At 46.5% G+C, this 19,158-nt stretch overlaps 1 protein-coding gene across 1 annotated transcript in view; it reads right to left on the bottom strand.

The window, feature by feature from the left end:
- The window catches only part of MYO5B (myosin VB), a 344,955-nt gene extending 325,843 nt beyond the window's left edge, over positions 1–19,112 (bottom strand). Inside the window, exon 1 of the mRNA XM_046671362.1 lies at positions 18,628–19,112. Within this exon, the coding sequence (XP_046527318.1) occupies positions 18,628–18,654 (27 nt within the window). The 5' untranslated portion in view covers positions 18,655–19,112. The remainder of the gene's footprint in view (positions 1–18,627) is intronic.
- Positions 19,113–19,158: the final 46 nt, after the last annotated feature.

Genomic DNA, 19,158 nt, shown 5'->3' with positions numbered 1-19,158 from the left:
TCTTTCCTTTCTTTTCCTGTTTATTTGAAATTACTGTTTTCACCTTAATTTTATTTTCCTTCCCAACAAGAAGTCATTTATAGCTATTTCAGGAGGGCAGGCAGTTTCAAGATCATAGGCATAAAATTCCCATTCTAAGGCTCTCCCCTATGGCATCCTCGCTGGATGGTACCCAGCCTGCTCAGACACCTACAGGGATGAAGCCTTCACTTCTGTACAAAGCAGCCCGTTCCACTCCTGGGGGGCGGGCGGGGGGGCGGAGGGGGTCTGATTGGCCACGTGCTCCACACACCAAGCTAAATCTACCTCCCTGCCACATATACTCACGGTTGATCACTCTGATCTCTGGAAGAATTCAGAGAGGAGACACGAGAATTCCATGTGACAGCCCTGCGGTGCTTCAGGATTATATCTCCTTTTCTCTGGACCATAAGCCCTGAGTCCCCCAGCTGTTCCTCATACGAAATGATTTCCAGGCCCTCTCTGTTCCAGGCAGCTACCTCCAGATCAGCTCCATTTATTGAGATCCCCTTAAATGCGTCATCAACATCAGAACATAGTTGAGTGGAGTCACCTCTTGGGAGGGAAGGAGGCTCAATGCTAAAGCCAATAGTACAGCAGAAGTCACGCAGCACCAAAATTACCCTTCAAAATCCCTTACACTGTCCATCTTCACAGCAAGATGCTCTCACTTGCAGAAGCTCTGAACTGCTGAAGGAAACATATTCCCTCCCTCTCTCTCACTGTCACCCCAGGGCACATCCTCACCAAGTAGGGGGATCACTCAGGCAACTAAAACAATTTTTTCTTGTTTTCCAGTTGGTTTGTTCCTTGGGGATTGTCTTCTTTTGCCTAGCATGTTTGCTGCATTCCCGACTTTAAATGCATCCATGAGCCAGATCTACCCAGGACAGGACCACCTGGCTGTAGGACAGGGCCACCATTACCCAGTTCTCCTCAAAGAAGATCTGTCTTCCTTGGGTCTTCAAGTTCAACTTCCCCTCCATGCCTGGTCCTCAATCCAGGCCAACACTTCACGATGGCCAAAAAGGAGCCACTGCTGGGCACAGTCCACCCAAAAAACTTTACAAAACTTCTATTTTGAAGATTCACCATTCTAAATTATTGTCTTGATAAAAAAGCAGTCATAAGGAGGTTAATGTGATAGGAATCTTACCATAGTACATAAAATCAATAGCACTATCCTTTTCTAGAGGCTGCAACAATTTAAGCAACTATAATTTTTTTGCTTAGAAGCCAATTGTGCACTCATCATTTATCATCCAGGGTGAAAAAATTATTGGCACACGTTTCTTGCCTATGTATTTCTGGTTATACTTAAAGTCACCTTAAGTCATGTTGGAGTACCCCAGCAGCAGACAAACCATAGTTAAGACTTATTCATTTAGGATAAAAAGTGCTATTTTATAAGGGGGATTATGAACAGCAAGCTTTGAAAGAACTTCACATGACACCCCTGTTTAAAACAGTGTCAAAACAGCAAAACTAAAGCATAATTACATAAATCAAGATAATCCTAATTTTATGGAAACACAGGCCATCTTACCAAAAAAAAAAGTTGGTGTTAAATTAACTTTGTTCTCGAAAATAAGCTCCAAAGGACGACATGGGTAAGACAGAAGGTACAGCTCAGTGTGTCGGAGGCAGTCCTGAAAAGACTCATGCAAATAAAATCTTCCATACTTCGGATATTGTATTTTTATGCTCTAGATGAACTCATTTTTTAAAAGAATACACTAAATAAGCTTTTATAACAGCTTGTTACCATTTTTTCTGTTTGGATTTTTATATACTCCTATCTTTACCTTCCTCTTCAAATGGCATGGTAATTTATGGGAATCATTTTTGATACCAATATTTGATGTTTTCACTATCGTGAAGGGCTCTGCAAACCAAGCTTCAGCCCTACCCTGCCCCATCCAATCAGGCTGTCACCCCTATATCCCACTCTCCTACACATAGCCTTGAGCCCCTGAGGCTAGAGGGAGGAAGAGCGGTTTTCTGGGTGAACAAATGAGGCGCCCATTCTAGCGAGCTCTTTGAGCAGGTCAGAAGAGGGAACAGCTCTGGGGGCTGGAAGCACCCCGGTGATGCATTTCTGATCTTCATCCCCACCTACTGAAGTGCGGTACTAGACAAGCAGAAGTGCCCTCCTCAGTGCTCAGAGGCAGAGACAGAAGGGCACGTTGAGGGACTGCCGGGAGGGAGAGGTGAGACGTCCTCCAAACCACTATCTTAAGAGCTGCCACAACAGCCAAGGAACCTCACCTTCTTAACTCGATGGGGGCCACATTCCACCACTCTTAACATCTTGGTAAAATGCTTCCTTGACACACTACTCCTGGACAGCACTTACTACACTGAATATAATTGTGAGTTCCTTCATAATGAAGACTATATCTTATGCACCTTTCACCTCCAGCACTGTGCCTGACATCAAGAAGATTCTCAAACATGTACGTGTTACACAGCATTGCCCAACCCATGGAGACCGAGAGTGGAAGACGTTTCATCTCCGGGGCAGGGCAGTTCTGGCACACACAATGAGCTGAAAGTGGACAACTCCACAAAACAGAGCTTCAGACTCCCTGCAGAGTTCACAACCCAAACTGGCACAAAGTTGAATCAATGCTACTTCCGATCCGTATAGCTTTCTGTTAAGTCAGAGTATATGACTGACAACTATCCAATTTCCCCATCTCAGTGCCATGAACTCTCTCAAATACTAACCACTGTTTACCACAGTGAATAACTACGAAAAATTACGATTTATTAAGGTGTCCCTCTTGCACAGTAATGTAACAGAAAAACTAGAGATGCATGAACACAGCTCAGCGGGAAAGTGCTACCAGTGACCCTCCCCCGCCCCACTCCCTCCCCCCCGGCAAAGCACAAGAAGCATAAGGTGAGATTTTAAATTCCAGCATTAAGCCAAGAGTTGATTTATTGAGATAAAGTAGAAAACAGTTATAGCCTAACTAATTATTTAGCCGGCACTTAACTACATCATTTTAGATACAGGCTAGTGTTCCAGGGATGCTGGTGTTATTTACAGCCCTGGACACATTATTCTTTGGCCAGCATTTAGGGAGCTTGATTTCTGAGATGGTTCACATTGCGACTTAAGCACAGTTCAGACTGATACCCTTAGCATCTGTCCCACTCAGCAAGAACTCTCTACATGGCTGAGCGTTGTGTAACCCCAGCAGCCTGCTGAGTGGGGTTGGGTTTCACACTGCCTGTCAGATTTCAAGGATATTAACACAGTGGGCAATCCCTAGAGCCTTTATTAAGGATGGATTACAGAAGGTTAAGGAATGTGAGGCAAGGGAGAAGGAAAGAAGTGAAAGAAGTAACTGGAAAAAAAGGAGAGGACCTATAACACTTTTAGCAGAGGAGATGGACAAAATACAAAAAGAAAAAAGATGTTTATTGTTGGACTATTTGTAATACAGATGTTAAAGCCCATATCCTAGCATTTAAAAACAATGAGTGTTAAAGCCCATATCCTAGCATTTAAAGACAATGAGTGTGACAGCAGGTTACAGCTCTTCCAAACATGGAAACCACCATCAGAAGCCAAGGCAGGGACTGAGGATAATCAGAAGCCAGACTAGGAATCTCAAGCACAAGGGTGCAAGTACCATAAATAACCATGATCTAGCAAGAAATGATCCAGGCCCAGGACAAATCTCCCAAATCCTACTCTACACGGGTGAGACGCATCATATTTTCACTAGCTCTCCGGTCTTTCTGATGCACCCCAAAGTGGGAAAACCACGGCTCTAGTGCCTGCAACATTCACAGCCTCTGCTGAGGGAAACACATGGTTCCCAGTGCCTGAGCCATCTTGGGAAGTTCCTTGGGCCTACCTGGCCAAAGCCACCTGGACCAGGTATACCTGCCCAGGAGCAGCCAATCAAGAGTCTGCCTTCTACAAAAGCTTTAGAGCTTTTGTCATTAGTGGCACAGGAATAACAATGGATAAGGGGACCAATCTAAACTAGAGCAGGAGATTCAGAAAAGGGTGTTTAATCCAAGGCAGAGGTGAGAAGAACAGAGCCAAGGGTAACTGAGTCACACTGATCACATCAGCATGGAAGGAAATGTATCCCTGCTGCAGACAGGATAACCCGGTCCCTAGAGCCTTGGAGGTTTTGAGCATCTTTGTGGTCCTCTAATACCGTGCTGGCCTGTTAGGCCAGACTGCTCAGACCAGCTAAGCCTGGTTCCTGAGAGAGCATCCTTAGAATAGAGCCTACATCTTGAAGTGCCCTTGCAACCAAAATAGCCAAGTACGCCAAGTGCCAGGAAGGGCTAAAGATAGACACAGGCATCCTGTTAGTGGTGTCAAGGTGGGGTGCTCTTCTCAGTATAATCTGGAGGCAGTCCCGCAATTGTAAGCTATGGAACAGTTAGGTTTGGAGCTGTAAGGTTGAAGATTTGCGATGACAGGTGGTCTTCAAAGCCAGGACCTTAAGACTCCTTTTGTTCCTTCTTTGCCCACACCTAAAAATGGAAACGTGCATGCAGAGCCCTAGAGCTTCTCCACCAAGGCTGGTGCTTCACTAGGTTAGAGGACCTAGTCCAAGGCTGGCCGCCCCACATGGAGGAGCTAGAGCCAGTGAATCATCACCCAGAACACCCTTCGCAGCCCTCCAAGCTCTCACCCCAACACCGCCCTGAGCTGGACTGTGGCACAAGACCTTCTCCTAGCAATAGGATTAGCAGCAACTATTAATACAGTTCACGCATTATCTCATTTTATCTCATCAGCAAGCCTCTGAGGGTTGTACTAGCTCCTGACCCATGTTGTACAGATAACTGAAGCCTAGAGGTTATGTAAGTGCCTAAGGTCACACAGGTGGTAAACGGGGAACCAGCACTCAAAATCCAGGTCCACTCAATCTAAAGGTTATGCTCTTCACCTCTGTATTTTCCCTGCCTTTTTCCAGAATTTAATTTTTTTTAATTGTTGCATAATATACATTACAAAATTTACCATCTTAACCACTTTTAAACATACAGTTCAGTGGCATTAAGTACATGCATACTGTCGTATGATCTTCACCACCATCCCTCTCCAGAATTTTTCATCTTGCAAAACTGAAATTCCATACTCATTAAACAACTACCCCCACACCTTCCCTCCACCACCACTCTACTTTCTGTCTATAAATTTGACTCCTGTAGACACCTCATGTAAGTGGAATTATGCAATACTTGTCATTTTTTAATTGGCTATTTCACTTAGCATAACGTCCTCAAGATCATCAACGTTTCACATGTGTCAGAACGTCCTTCGTTTTTAAGGCTGAACAACATTCCATCACACAGAGGTACCACATTTTGCTTATCCATTCGTCCATCATGAACACTGGGCTGCTTCCACCCCTTTTGGCTATAGTGAATAATGTTGCTCCACTCTCCTTTCTTAGGTTATATTCAGTGGCTGACATCCCGCCTGACACACAGCAGGGGGAAAGTACAAAGAGCATCCTTCCATCTACTTTCAAAAGAGCATTTCAGGAAATTAGGTGGCATGGGCTCTCTGATTTTTCAATCAATGGATATTTATTAATGCTATTATACTTGCCATAACATTGAGGCAATCATAGGCCCATGTATTAAGTTAATTATATTAATATACATATATTTAAATGTATGGGACTATAAATCAGTGTAACTACAAAATTCTGAGAGCCTTTAAATTTTTAATCAAACAGACCAGAACTGCTACATTCAAATGAGTATTTTCCTGACAGCCTGGGAGGCTCTACACTGATGGATCACCAAGAGCTTTCGAAGCCCAACTGTAACTCCTCCTGAGGATGACAGCTAGCAAGAGGCCACTCAGAACCAGCATTAATACCTGCAAGTCACACTTTGTCTATAATAGAAATAAAAGTCAGCGAATCTCTACCTTACTCAAGCAGCTTAGTTCTTTGAATAACTTTTGGCTATTTCTAGAACAGCAAGCCTACCTTCCAAGCATAAAGTTCTGCTGCCAGACAAAGGAAAGAGAAGAATACATCAGACTTGAAGCCAATTTCAGAAGAGGGACTCACGAGCTCCAGAAGGCCGAGGGGACCTCTGCCAAAGAGACCATCCAGAAGGAAACAACATTCGTTCAGATGGGTAGGATCTGGCATGGTGGTTATCAAGTCAGTCGTTCTCACCATTTTGGTACACATAGTTTGTTACATAGTTATGCACATGTATACCCAGTAACATGACAATTAAAAGAGCAAGCAGCTTGATAGCAAACACACACTAGTTTCTGACTGAGGAGACATTTATTTTCCTTATTTTACAAATAAACATTAGCCCTCTGGCAAGTGTAGGCAAATTGAGAATGTGATTAAATCTGATGATGAGACAAGAAAGTAGTTTATCTCCTTTTAGTGTGCTAATACCTCCTTAACGCTGATTCATACAACAAATGAACCACCGGACTGGAAGAACTCAAGGTCAAAAGACTGCTTTGCAGGAATGGGCTCTCCCCTCTGCCTCACGTGCAGGCTGTGACGCACATTACGGCAGGTAGAAGGTACTCTGGGCACTTGCTGGCTGAGTGATGAACATAAAAGATGGTCTGATCCTCAGATGAAAACTATGAGCATTATTATTGTTCCTGTGGCAGAGAAGATGACTGAAACAGACTCGATCTAATGTTCCTCCCTGATTCACTGGCTCTCACACGAAGGATGGGGATCCACACCTTCCAGTGATCCATCCGTGTGGAGCCTCTCATTTGAATGTAGCATCTCCATCTGATCACGTGAATATCCATGAGTCTTCATGAGATTAATAAAAACTAGTGAGTTAATTGAGGAAAAACATAAGATGATGTTTTTAATGTAAATGATAATTTTAGGAAGGTATGGGCAAAAAAATATATATATAATCAAAATTATGTGTAAAATTAGGATATTCAAAAAGAAGGCAGTCATTCCAGCTTTCATATCCACAAATGTTATTTGCTGTTATTGACATTAACACCTTGTGTTAAGCCTTTGGGCACAGTAATAAAAAAACAAATAAAACATTTAATTATCTCCTGACAGGGACTCCACATCCCATAGATTTAGGCAAGTGCCAGGGGAAACAGATGGGTTTTCCATTGGGCACTCTGAGACAAAGCCTTGCACCAAGACAGGAGAAGATAGCACTACAGGAAAGGTGGCTCCTGCGTGAAAACAAGCCTTTCCTGGAAGAGCCTCGGCCTGGAAACAGGAGGGGAGTACAGCCAGGCTTTAAAACCAATTCGGTGACATTTATTGGGTGCCTACAGTATGCAGAGCCATATCTTGGGAACTGTGAGGGATGTAAGTATAAGAGTCAACCTACATCTTCAATGAGAGCAATTTTACAAATATATACGCACCATCGTCAATAGCATGCACATAAAATAAAACAGACAATCCAAAATTACGTATAATCTCAAACCTTGTTAAAATTTGGCTTTGTGACTTATCCTCTTTTCAGGAGAATTATTTTTTTTTAAACATTTTTTTTTTTAAAGATTTTTTATTTTTTTCCTTTTTCTCCCCAAAGCCCCCCAGTACATAGTTGTATATTCTTCGTTGTGGGTCCTTCTAGTTGTGGTATGTGGGACGCCGCCTCAGCGTGGTTTGATGAGCAGTGCCATGTCCGCACCCAGGATTCGAACCAACGAAACACTGGGCCACCTGCAGCGGAGTGCACGAACTTAACCACTCGGCCACGGGGCCAGCCCCGGAGACTTACCTTTTGATATGTTAACTAATGAAGCATAGTAATAAAATGAATACCTATGAACTCACCATGCAATCTAGCAGACTGCAAACAGCACGCCACCCCCACTGCCCGGTAACTGCTATTCTAGCTCCTTTTCCCTCATTCCCTGATTTTTCCTTAGTTTTATCAGGTATCTTTCAATAGTGTTTATTTTGCTTATTTCGGAAATTCATAAAAGTGGTATTCTGTACATAGTTTTCTCCAAAGCACCTTAAATAATAGATAAGCTGAGCATCATATAAAATCAAATGTTATGTTCTGAGCATGCATAGTACATCTGGTGAGACTATACTGGGACCTAGGCGGGCAGTTAGCAAAGTAAGTTCAACCAGAGTCTAAAGCGAATGGCCAGGGCACAAAAGTAGATAGTTGAATACAGGACAACTTACCTGCTCAAATATTTTACCGTTTTTAATTTTTGGAGGAAGATTAGTCCTGACCTAACATCTGCCACCAATCTTCCTCTTTTTGCTGAGGAAGATTGGCCCTGAGAAAACATCTGTGCCCATCTTCCTCTATTTCATATGTGGGATGCCTGCCACAGGATGGCTTGATAAGCAGCATGTAGGTCCATGCCTGGATCCATAGAGCATGGGAACTTAACCATCACGCCACTGGGCCCGCCCCCAAATATTTTACCTTTTCATCTTTCACCAAAGATACACAGTAACCAAGTCACAATATGGACAGAACTGGCATTCTATTGCCCAGTATCCTTTTTCACTTGTGGTGGCCAGTCTCTAAGCCAGAGGACCAGAACTTACTAGTGCTGAAGAGATTACAAACCACGTCTTTGAATCTCTTGCAGAAGGCATCTGGATGTTCTGGTTACTTTTAGGATTTCATGTCACAATGCGTTTGAATTTTATAATGGCAAAAGCTCTCTGGGAAAAATCATAAAATAACTTTTCAAAACAGATCCCTTCATTCCTCCTCAAACTTCAGCAAAGGAGAGAGAAGCCTGAAGGACCTGTGTCACTATTAGAGTCACTCAAAGAAGGGTACTAATTCATGAACCAGTGAATAAGTGTTAAGAGGAGCATAATGAGCCATTAACCTGGAGCTCCAACATAGAAGTTTGATCATCCCCACAGCAAATTAGCAAGATATTACCAGCGCTCATCTACGCCAGGATCCAGACAACCTGAGGACCTCTTGCTCCTGTCCAACCTGCAATGCCCCTGCTTGAAAGATGCTTCTGAGGTGCTTTGACAAAGCCTCCAATAAGCATCTAAAGTTATCATGGGGAGTGGTTTGGATCCTGGGTCTCCTCCTGTAGGGCTCTCTCCTCAGATGCTGAAGGAGGCAGTCTTGTCTGAGGAGACCAAGCTGACAACCTGAACAAGGAGGGCGAGCTCCTTTTCCAAACACCTGTCCAGCCAATAGGCAGTAAGCAGGGCACGCCCATAAATGTGAAGACCTTTGACTTAAAGGGCAGATGGGAGAGGGTTTCCAGGAGTCTCATTCCTGGTTCACCAGCTGTAGTCCAGAAAGGGAACAAGATGCCATTAGACATCAAGCATGGTGGAGAAGAAGATGCTCTCACTGCGGGGTTTTAAAGGGGAGATGGAGCCAAGCGCCTGGAAAGCAGATGATGCCCCGGCAAGAAGGGATGGTTAAACTTACAATCAGAAATAAATATTTTTACTCTGCTTGAGTTTCACATACATCTTTCTTTGTTACATTTAGCCTTTTTTGAAGATGTGACCCTCTTTCAGGGCTTATGTGGCCTAAGGTAAAGCCAAAAACAAGGGTTTTGCCTACATTTGGGACAGTTTTAAGAAGCACCAGGATGCCCATGGGGCTGAGGATGGTGGTGGCAAAAGGATGCAAAGCAGCAGATTCCCAAAGGAAAGACCTGCAGGGCAGACCATCTGCCCTTCTTTCTGCACTCCGACTCTCCTTTCTCCCTTCTCCGACCAGGGGGATTCTCTCTGCTGCTGTGGGGGGGGAGGGGGGGGGGGGCAGGGCAGAGCTAGGTAGAAAGGACCCTCCATGTTAGGGCCTCTTCAATGCACAAATGATGTTCCAGATCCACCAGCAATGGGACAGAACATTGTAGAAGGCAGTAGAGCAGAGAGGTCAGAAGCCAGGCCCTTGGCCAGACACCTGGAGGTGGGGTCTGTGCAGCTTTGGGCAAGTCATGTAAACCTGAAGTCCCTTGTCTGTAAATGGGGATGACAGTAGTGCCTACATCCTAGTGTTATTGTTAAATGAGTTAATACATGGTGCGTAGAAATGGCCTGGCTCAAAAGCACTCAATAAACATTAGCTACCAGAACTAGCCGTTTTCCAGTTGTAGAGCTCAGAGATGCGCAAGCTCCAAACGAAAAGAAAAATACATGCCAAGGTGCCTTATTTAAAATATATTTGTACATTTTATCCTGAATACTCGTTTCCATGATTTCCTATCTCTAAAAATATAATCATTTAATGAGCAAAAACCTAGTTATAAATATTGCCTTTTAATAAGGAAGTGCAAGGAAAACTACAAATGAAAACACCAACCACATGAAAAGACGCTCCAGTGAAAGTCAACTTTAAATCAAGAATGAAACGTTTAGTGTAGGTTTACGGGGAAGAACACTGACCAGTGCTGGGGAGGGGTAAAGAAACAGTTCTTTTCTGGAGGCTACTGGTCATATCCATGAAGACTGCAAATGTGCACACCAGCAACTCCACCTTCCGAAACTTACCCTAAGGAAATCATTGAAAGAGGTTCCAAGAGTGTTCTGCAACATTTTTCACATCATCAAAAAACTGGACCCAATTAAATGTTCATCAACATGGGAATGGTTAAAAACATTGTGGTACATCCACACAAGGTCATGTCATGCAGCCATTAAAATGGGAATGTTACCTCTACAGCTGGCCCTCTGTATCCATGGGTTCCACATCCCCAGATTCAACCAATGGCAGACTGAAAGGCCTACGATGGTTGCGTCCGTACTGAACATGTGTAAGATTTTTTTTGTCATTATTCCCTAAACAATACAGTATTACAACTATTCACATAGCATTTACATTGTATCAGGTATTATAAGTAATTTAGGGATGACTTAAAGCATAAGGGAGGATGTGGTAGGTTATACACAAAAACTACACCATTTTATATAACAGACTCGAGCATCCGCGGATTTTGGTATCCACGGGAATCCTGGAACCAATTTTCATGCCCTGAAACCAAGAGATGACTGTACATGCCATGGGGGGAAAAAAAGGCACAGTAGATTAAGATTTAGCATCATATGTATGGCTGATTCCACTTATTTTTTGAGAATATATTGTATTGTGCTCAAGTCTAAAGCAGGGCTGCCCAATGGAAATATAAGGCAAACCACACATGGAACTTAAATTTTCTAAAAGCCATGTTAAAAATAGGTGAATCAAAATATTTAGCCCAATATATCCAAAATATTATCACTTCAACATTTAATCAATATAAAAACGTATGAATGAGATATTTTACGTTCATTGTCTGTACTAAGTCTTAGAAATCTGGTGTGTATACAGCACACCCCTATTTGGGTGAGCCTCATTTCAAGTGCTCAGTAGCACACGTGGTTACCACACCATTGGACAACGCAGGTCTGGAGACCACACGTAAGTGGTTAACAGTAGCTGTTTCTGGGAATGGGATTACAGAGCCTCTGCCTTTCCTGCATTGTATGAATTGTTTCAATAATCATTTGTATTAAAAGAAAAAAAGGAGCATCGTGAAAAATGCTTTTTAATATTCCTTTAAAGCTCTAATAGGAGACTAGAAAGCACAGCTTAAATGTAAAAGCTTTTTTCAAACTGCTCCTTCCCCAGGGGGTGGTGTGGGAGCGGGAAGCTTTTCCCCCACGCCTCGGTTGCGTACTACTCCAGTAGGAAAGTATTTGTAGCAGTTCTTCCCCTTCTTTCTCACCAAGTCCCCTTCTGACCAATCCACCCCACAGAATGGCAGGGGATGGCTAGAAGAAAAGGCCACCACCCAGCACCAAGACTACGGGGTAAGCAAACTAACGATCACTCACCGAGCACATACAGTGTGGCAGACACTGTGCTGGCAGGCACTTTATGTATGCTAGATCACACAATCCTCCAATAACCTTCTCATGAGGCAGGTGCCATCCCAATCTTTCAGATAATGAAATCAAGGCTCAGAAAGTGTCTGTTCCAAGGTGGCAGAGCTGAGAGTGTTTAACCACAGTACCCAGGACAGTCCACACCAAGATCATGACCACAGAGGCCAGAACTGCCTATACCAAGGTCACGATCTCCTCTTTCTTAAAATCATGCTGTAAGGCAATTGCATTTCTTCATTAGAGAAGAGCAAATCCCAGGCATCTTTTATTTGCAACAACAGATCCTGACGTTTCTCCTCTAAGCTCATTCATATATCCTCAAATGTAAATACTTCCACTTAGACAAACCATTGTCACCCCAAACTTAACATGTCAAAATCAAGCATTAACCTTACACTATCCCGACTTCTGTCTGTCTACCTGCAAGCTGGAAACTTCAAGGTCATATTTGACTCTTCTCCTTCCCTCACCCGTGTAATCAAACATGTATTGAGTTCTAGGCTCAATAATCTCTAAGTGACTATAAGAAGCAATAATAAACACACCTAGCACCCAGATCTTCATTTCTAAATACCATTCTCCAATAAAAAGAAACCGACATCGCCTTACCAAGGTATCAAAGTGACACCATCAGCAATGAGACACTGATGTCACATATCTCCTGAGATGGTGCACTGAGAAAAGCACATCACCTCTGATGTGTTCTTGCCAAAAATTCATAACCTCCAACTAAGCATGAGAAAACATTAGACAAACCCAAATGGAGGGTCAGTCTACAAAATAATTGATGCCTACTCTTAAAGTGCCAAGGTCTTGAAAGATGAAAAGGAACAGGAACTGTAACAGTCGGAGACTAGGGAGCTATGATGATAACACAACATGGAATCCTAGATGGGAACCTGCACCACAAAAAGGTCATTGCTGGAAAAACTGGTGAAATTCCAACGAGCTTGGAGACGAGTAAATAGTATTGTATGAATGTTAATTTCCTGGTGGCAATAATTGCACTACGCTCACACAAGGTGTTAACGTTAGGGGAACCCGGAAAAATATACACAGGAACTCTGCTATTTTTACAACTTTTCTGTAAGTCTAAAATTCTTTTATAACAAAGAGTTTTAAAATATTATTATGGTTACTACCCCCACATACGTCTAGCTCATTCCTGTCCCCCATGATTAAACTCACTCTCCCATCGTCTCCTACTGAGAGTGCCCTTCTTTCCAGGCTCCATGTGAATTCAAATCCTATTCATTCCTCAAGGCCCCTCATGTCCCACTGCCGCTAAAGTCAGTCTTTCCCCACTACCGCAGCCCACCTGACCACAGCTTCTGCAAAATGCCTGGAACTGTCTGCACTCCTCTCATGACACATGGGCAACGCTGTCTTGTTCATTAACTTAGTGTATTTAGGTTTGACTGCCCAATGACAATGCAAAATGTGTTCATGTAGACAAGTACATCAGTGTGCACACGCTCTGCTCACTTTAAAATGGGCTGCTTTGTAGTGTGGTTTCCAGGAACCTAAGGAAGAACAAAACAGAGGTCAACTACTATTTCAAACCATACAGGTTTACCTTGTATGCATAGTGACAAATCCACCATCACTTAGGGAAGGCAGTATTTGGACTTATATACTGTAAGCAGTATATTTTATGGGTTGACCCTTACCACAGAAAAATCATAGTATTAAAAACAAGAAAACTTGCCATAATTTAGAATGTCTATTTAGTTTCTACTCCAAGGTGCCTTGGCCCTCCAACAGCAAGAGAATGGCATCTCTGTTGAACAAGATCAGTGCAATAATACACTTAGACTCTAGCCAGACCTGCACCTGTCAAAAAGCCTTCTAATGGGTGGTTATCCTGCAGTTAATGAGATATTAGGAGCACATTAACCAAAAGGAAATGGGAAGAAACTGGCAGCTAAAAAGCAAGCTTTCCCAAGAGGCCCAAGTGGAGAGACACGGTGTCTTACAACGAAGTTCAGACCCAGCAGGACTTCAAAGGGTTTTGGGGTACAGGGGGACAATCTCCCAAGCACCTACCTACTAAGTATAAGGCAGAGCACTAAACATACTGGAGGCTCCCAAAAATGTTTGATACCACCTCTGCTCCCCAAGATCTCAGCCTAACTGGGGAGATGTGACATGACACAAAAACTACCAACAAAGAGGGACAGGGGAAGCTTGCTCAAAGCACACAGGCAGAGAACATGCCGTTTGAACTGAATAACAATTTCCATGCAAACTTTGGAATTCTAGCGGTGGCCGGCAGGGCCAAGAAGGTCCTACTGGGTTTAGAGGCCCACCTGAGAAGGGGGAACAGAGGGGAAAGGGACTGGGAGCAAGGAATGGGAAAGAAGGCATGAGGCAAGGCAGAGGATAGGGTTGGGAAGGAGAGCAGACTGTGGCACACAACCTCCACACCGCTCCCTAGTCTCACCTGGGGCCCTAAGGAGGCCAGAACCCTTGAGCTGCCCAACCCCCACTCAGCCAGGTCATGATGGTCCTGCGTTCACCTGGGCTCCCAGAATCAGATCCTGAGATGACGCTTCCTGTTCAAGAGATCTATTAGGCAGTGCTCCCAGGAAAGGGAGTGGGGAACGGGCCAGGGAAGGAAGCCAAGCAGGGGCATGACAGTCAGGAAAGTCTCAGGCAGAGCAACTTTGGCTCCAACTGCACAGGAGCTCTGGAAACAGTGTGGGACACACCTTAGAGCTGTCCCATTCCCAAGGTGGGGGGATAGGAAGCTACAGCTGTGATACTCCCATTGATTAAAGAGCTGTCCTGCTGGGGGGCTGTCACTTCTCAGGCTCTAGGAACCTCTAACAGAGACACAACTGCTGGCTACTGAGAGCAAGCAAGCACCAGGCAGTGTGCAGGAGATGAGTAAAGGGCAGACAGAGGACCACCACCAGCATCTGCCACCATTGACTGCCAGCCTTTGTGTCCCTAACATCACCCCCTTTTTAAAGGACATCATCACTTGGGAGCCAACAGGCTGATTCATTAGTCCCTCCAATCCGGGCAGGTGGGTCCAGAGGGAAGAGGAGCTCTTCCTGCCTTACAGACTGACATTTGGGAGGAACCTACACTACCAGATGTACAGATAAGGGACAGTTAGAAGACACCAGCCCCAAAGCACATAAGTTCTATTTTCCAAAGGACCGGCCCCGAATCGGTGCCCTTAGTAAAAGCCTCTGTGCTCAAAGCCACCATTGACATACACAGGGCGTGTCCGCCGGTAAAGTAACCTCCTAACAGTATTCAAAAGTCCACTGCTCGGACACCACCTATCAATCAAAAACCCATTAGGAAAAGGATTATTCGAAGGTACTGGTTTCAGTCTGGTGATTTCCCACTCTGCTGGCTAGAATCAAAGCAGTATACTGAAAATCTCATTATTTGAAAGAGCAATATTTAAATTTTTCCTCCAGAATAACCCTTCTATAAAGAAGAGCTGTATTATTCAGTCCGAGGGGGAGGTTGTACATTTTCTACTCTAAAAATCAGACTATTTTCTGCAATTACCATAATCAAATCATACCATGCTTGCACATGTTTGGGCGTCTTCTTGGGTGGGACCTGTGCAAATCAAATTAGCCCAGATTGTCTTTTCCTGTGGGTTGCAACCACAGTACCAACACTTGCCACATATATACCACTTGGGAGAGCACACCCATCGTCAGCTCCACCTTTCTGCAAGCGTGGATGGGGCTGACTCACCTTGATATCACCCTCAAAGCGGCTGGCATTCACTCTGATTTACTTTTCTCATCCAGAAAAACCTCACCACAAAGAAAGCAATTTCTCAGAGGTGAAGTGTTGGGTCTTCTGAAAACAGGAGAGCCTTTGTTAACAGGAAGTGTCCTTTGCCAATGACTAAAATCAACTCCAAAAACAAAAACCATTCAAATAACATAGGAGCCTTCAGTTGAAGGGAGCAGATGGATAAGAAGAGCAAGACAAGAGTAACTTGGAGGGATGGAAAAGAAGAAACTCTCTTCTTGAATAACTAGGAACGGACATAAACTAAGTTGTTACCTGAAACTACACTTGCGGGCTAATTTATACACTCAAGTCTCTCGTATTCAATAATAACATCTTCCAACTATGTCACTAAAGCAACAGGTATGACCAATAAAGGGCTTTAAAATTTCCATCCACATATAAATGCTGTGGGCATAATGGATAATTATTTCCATCATGCATTCAAGTGCATGCCTAGATCCAGTGTTGATCACATTAGAAAAGCCCACTAGCAGGTTAAAAATAAAAGGGAACACTGTCTATTTTGATAATACACTAAAACTAAATCTCCCAATAAACAAAGTGTGTCTGAGTAGCAGGCTCGATTTCTCTGTATAATTGATGATTCATATGCACACGTGCTGAAAATCCAGCCTAGCAAGAGGGGTGATAATGGTTAGGAAACAACGCAACTGCTTCTCATAGTAAGGCGTAAGTGTGCTCAACTCTGCTCGAGAGCACACACACACAGAGCTCCAAACACAAATCTAGAAGCTACTGCATCAGCCACGGAAAATCTTAATTTCAGATTCAAAACCCTAAAGACAATTAAGAACTAGAAACCCATTAACAGAGTGAGATGCAGTCCACCAGCCCTAGGGAGAAACCAATACTGTTTTTGGATTAATTATGCCAAACCCTCACACCAATGAAGCTTTTTTTAAATATCTATCCTCCCAAGACTTTTCTCTGGTGAAACAGTTTTGTCTCTATCTCTGTAAGTCTGGAAAAAGTACACTGAAAATTCTTTAGCTCAGACCTCCACTAACTCATTATTCCTAGTAATGAAAGTGCACTATACTCATTTCTAACCAAAAATCAAGTTGAGTGTTTTCCCCTGAACGAGTTCTGTCTTTAAAACCAATCCCAATATTAATTCTCATTTTTCAAAGTCAGGGCTCCAAAAATTAAGGGCTTATTCAATTGCCCGGTAGTTTCATATAATACAGCAATTAATTACTGTCTGATAAAGGACTTTACGACACGTTGCAGGTGTAACCAGTTGAGTCACTTATCCTTGGGAGTACAAGTGGTATTTTCGTGCACTTTAGTGTAACAAAGCTTCAGTGCTTTAAAGACTCCAGTGCATATTTACCCGGCCTCGCTGGCTTCCAGCCTCCAGAAGTTCCTGATAGCCCGCTTCAGGAAAAGAACTGAAAGCTGGAGCTTTGAGGGTTCCTCCCAGGACTCCCACGGGTAAACGGGGTGGGGTTCTTTCCCAAAGCCAGCAGTGCCAGAGATTTCACCCCCTGGCTGGCACCGACACCCTCTCCTCGAAACTGGAGTCCATCCGTGACAGCTGCGGGGGGAGGGGGAGCGCGCGGTACCCTAGTGGGGGCGGAGCGTGTGTCAGATGCAGCTGTGACCCCACCCCCAGCCAGGTTACAGCCTCCGCGGCCACCTCCTGTCGGCCCATCTCGGCCCTGCCCACCTCCAGGAGAAGGGATTAGAAAATTCCTCTAAAGAAAAGGAGTGGCCGGCCAGCCATCCAGCCGAGAACTCGCCCACGCGTGGGGCAGCTGCGAGCAATCGCCAGGTGAGGATGCGGAAGTAGCTCTTCCTCCCCCGCCCAGACCTGCTGGCCCAGGCCGGAGTCCTGGGAATCGCACACCCACACCCGCGCGCGTGCACGGAACACGCACGCACACTTCTGCACGGAGACGTGCGCACAAAACACTGTCAAACCTGTCCCGGCCACAGAGAAGAAGAAAAGGCACATGAGGAGTCGGGACATATAAAACTTATTTCTTTTAAGGGGAGGAGAAGGGTGTTTAAAGGCCCCTGCCCCCCTCATCCCTGGAAAGATGCCGAAACCCGAGGAGGCCCCGGCGGCTGCAGCGCGGCCATAGGCGCTCGGGGAAGCGGCGGCTGGTCCCTAACTTTTAACCACAGCAACCGCCGCGGAAGTGGGGCGTCTCCGCCCGGCCACACCTGTTCCCGATTCTGAGGGCCGAGCCCCGCACATCCATTCTGACCTTGAGGTCATTACCCAAGTCAGCATTACTGCGATCCCCTCCCTACAATAAACGACGCCCGGCTGGTACCCACCCAGAGGGGCCGCCTCCAAATGCCCATCGCCGGCAGAGGAAGAACGCGCTTCCCTGGGATCTCCAGAGCTCCCTCGAGCGCCTCTCGCTTTCCCACTGCTTGCCTCCCCCCTCACACCAGGTTGGGTCCCTTTTTCTCTCCACTCCCAAGCGCAGGAACACCCTCCTCAAGTTCAGGGTCCTCCCTCGTCGGCACGTGGAAGGAAAGGAAGCCTTAGAGGGGTGCCCTTGGAGGCTCGCGCTGCGGAGCACCTGGGGTGGGGTCCACCAGCAAATGGAGGGGGCGGCGGCGCGCAGGGCACCACCGCGGGGGGCTGTCCCCACGCCCCGGGCTCGGATCTCGGGGGGACGCCCCTGCAGTTCGGGGAACTCAGCGGGAGCGGCCCCTGGGCCACGAAAGCGACGGGAGGGCGTCTGGGAGGGGGCACAGCCTTGGCCAGGGGCAGCGGCGCGGCCGGTCAGCGCGGGGCGCTCCCGGGACAGCCAAACTTTCTCCGCCACCCGAAGTTCGGGGCGCTGAGGCGGCGGCGGCCAGGGGGAGTCGGTGCGGCGTATTCCGTCGCCCTCCAGCTCCCCGAGCCGCAGGAGAAGGCGTCCCCGAGGGCCGCGGTGGCCGGAGCGCGCCGTCCCCGCCCCCGCTGCGCTCACCTGCGCGCGCCCGGGCCGCAGCCGGCACTCACCTGGCTGTAGAGCTCGCCGACCGACATGACCCCGCGGGCCGGGCCGAGCCCGGGGCGCCGTGCCTGGCGGGCGGCCCTCGCTCGTGCACCGGGGGGTGGCGGGGCCCGGCTCCTCGCTGGCCCGGCGGCTCTCAGTCCACGGTCGGCCCGCCTGGCGCCATCTTTCTGTGCCGACCGGGAGTTTCTCTGGTTCTTGTCCTTTTCCCCCGACCTGCCCCGCCGGCTTCCTGGAGGGGCCGCGGCCGGCTCGCTCTTGGCCGGCGCGACCTTTACTCCCGCCGCGGCGGCGCAGCTGCGGCCCGGCCGGAGCGGCGGGCGGGCGGGCGGGGAAGGGGGCGGCGCGGCGCCGCTCCCCGCGCAGGTGTGGGAGGAGGTGCGGGAGCCAGCGAGCGAGGGCGGAGCGGGCGGCCGGGGCGCTGTCGCCGCCGCCTGTGAGCCCTGCCGGGGCCGGGCTGGACGCGCCCTCCCGCGCCCCCGCCGCCGCGGGGTCCTCGGGGCCGGGGGCGGGGCCGGGCAAGGCGCCGGGCCGGC

The sequence above is a fragment of the Equus quagga genome, chromosome 9, assembly GCF_021613505.1.
Source record: "Equus quagga isolate Etosha38 chromosome 9, UCLA_HA_Equagga_1.0, whole genome shotgun sequence".
NCBI classification, from domain to species: Eukaryota; Metazoa; Chordata; class Mammalia; order Perissodactyla; family Equidae; genus Equus; species Equus quagga.
Note: the sequence above shows the minus strand (reverse complement) of the source record. Positions and strands in the feature narration are given on the sequence as shown.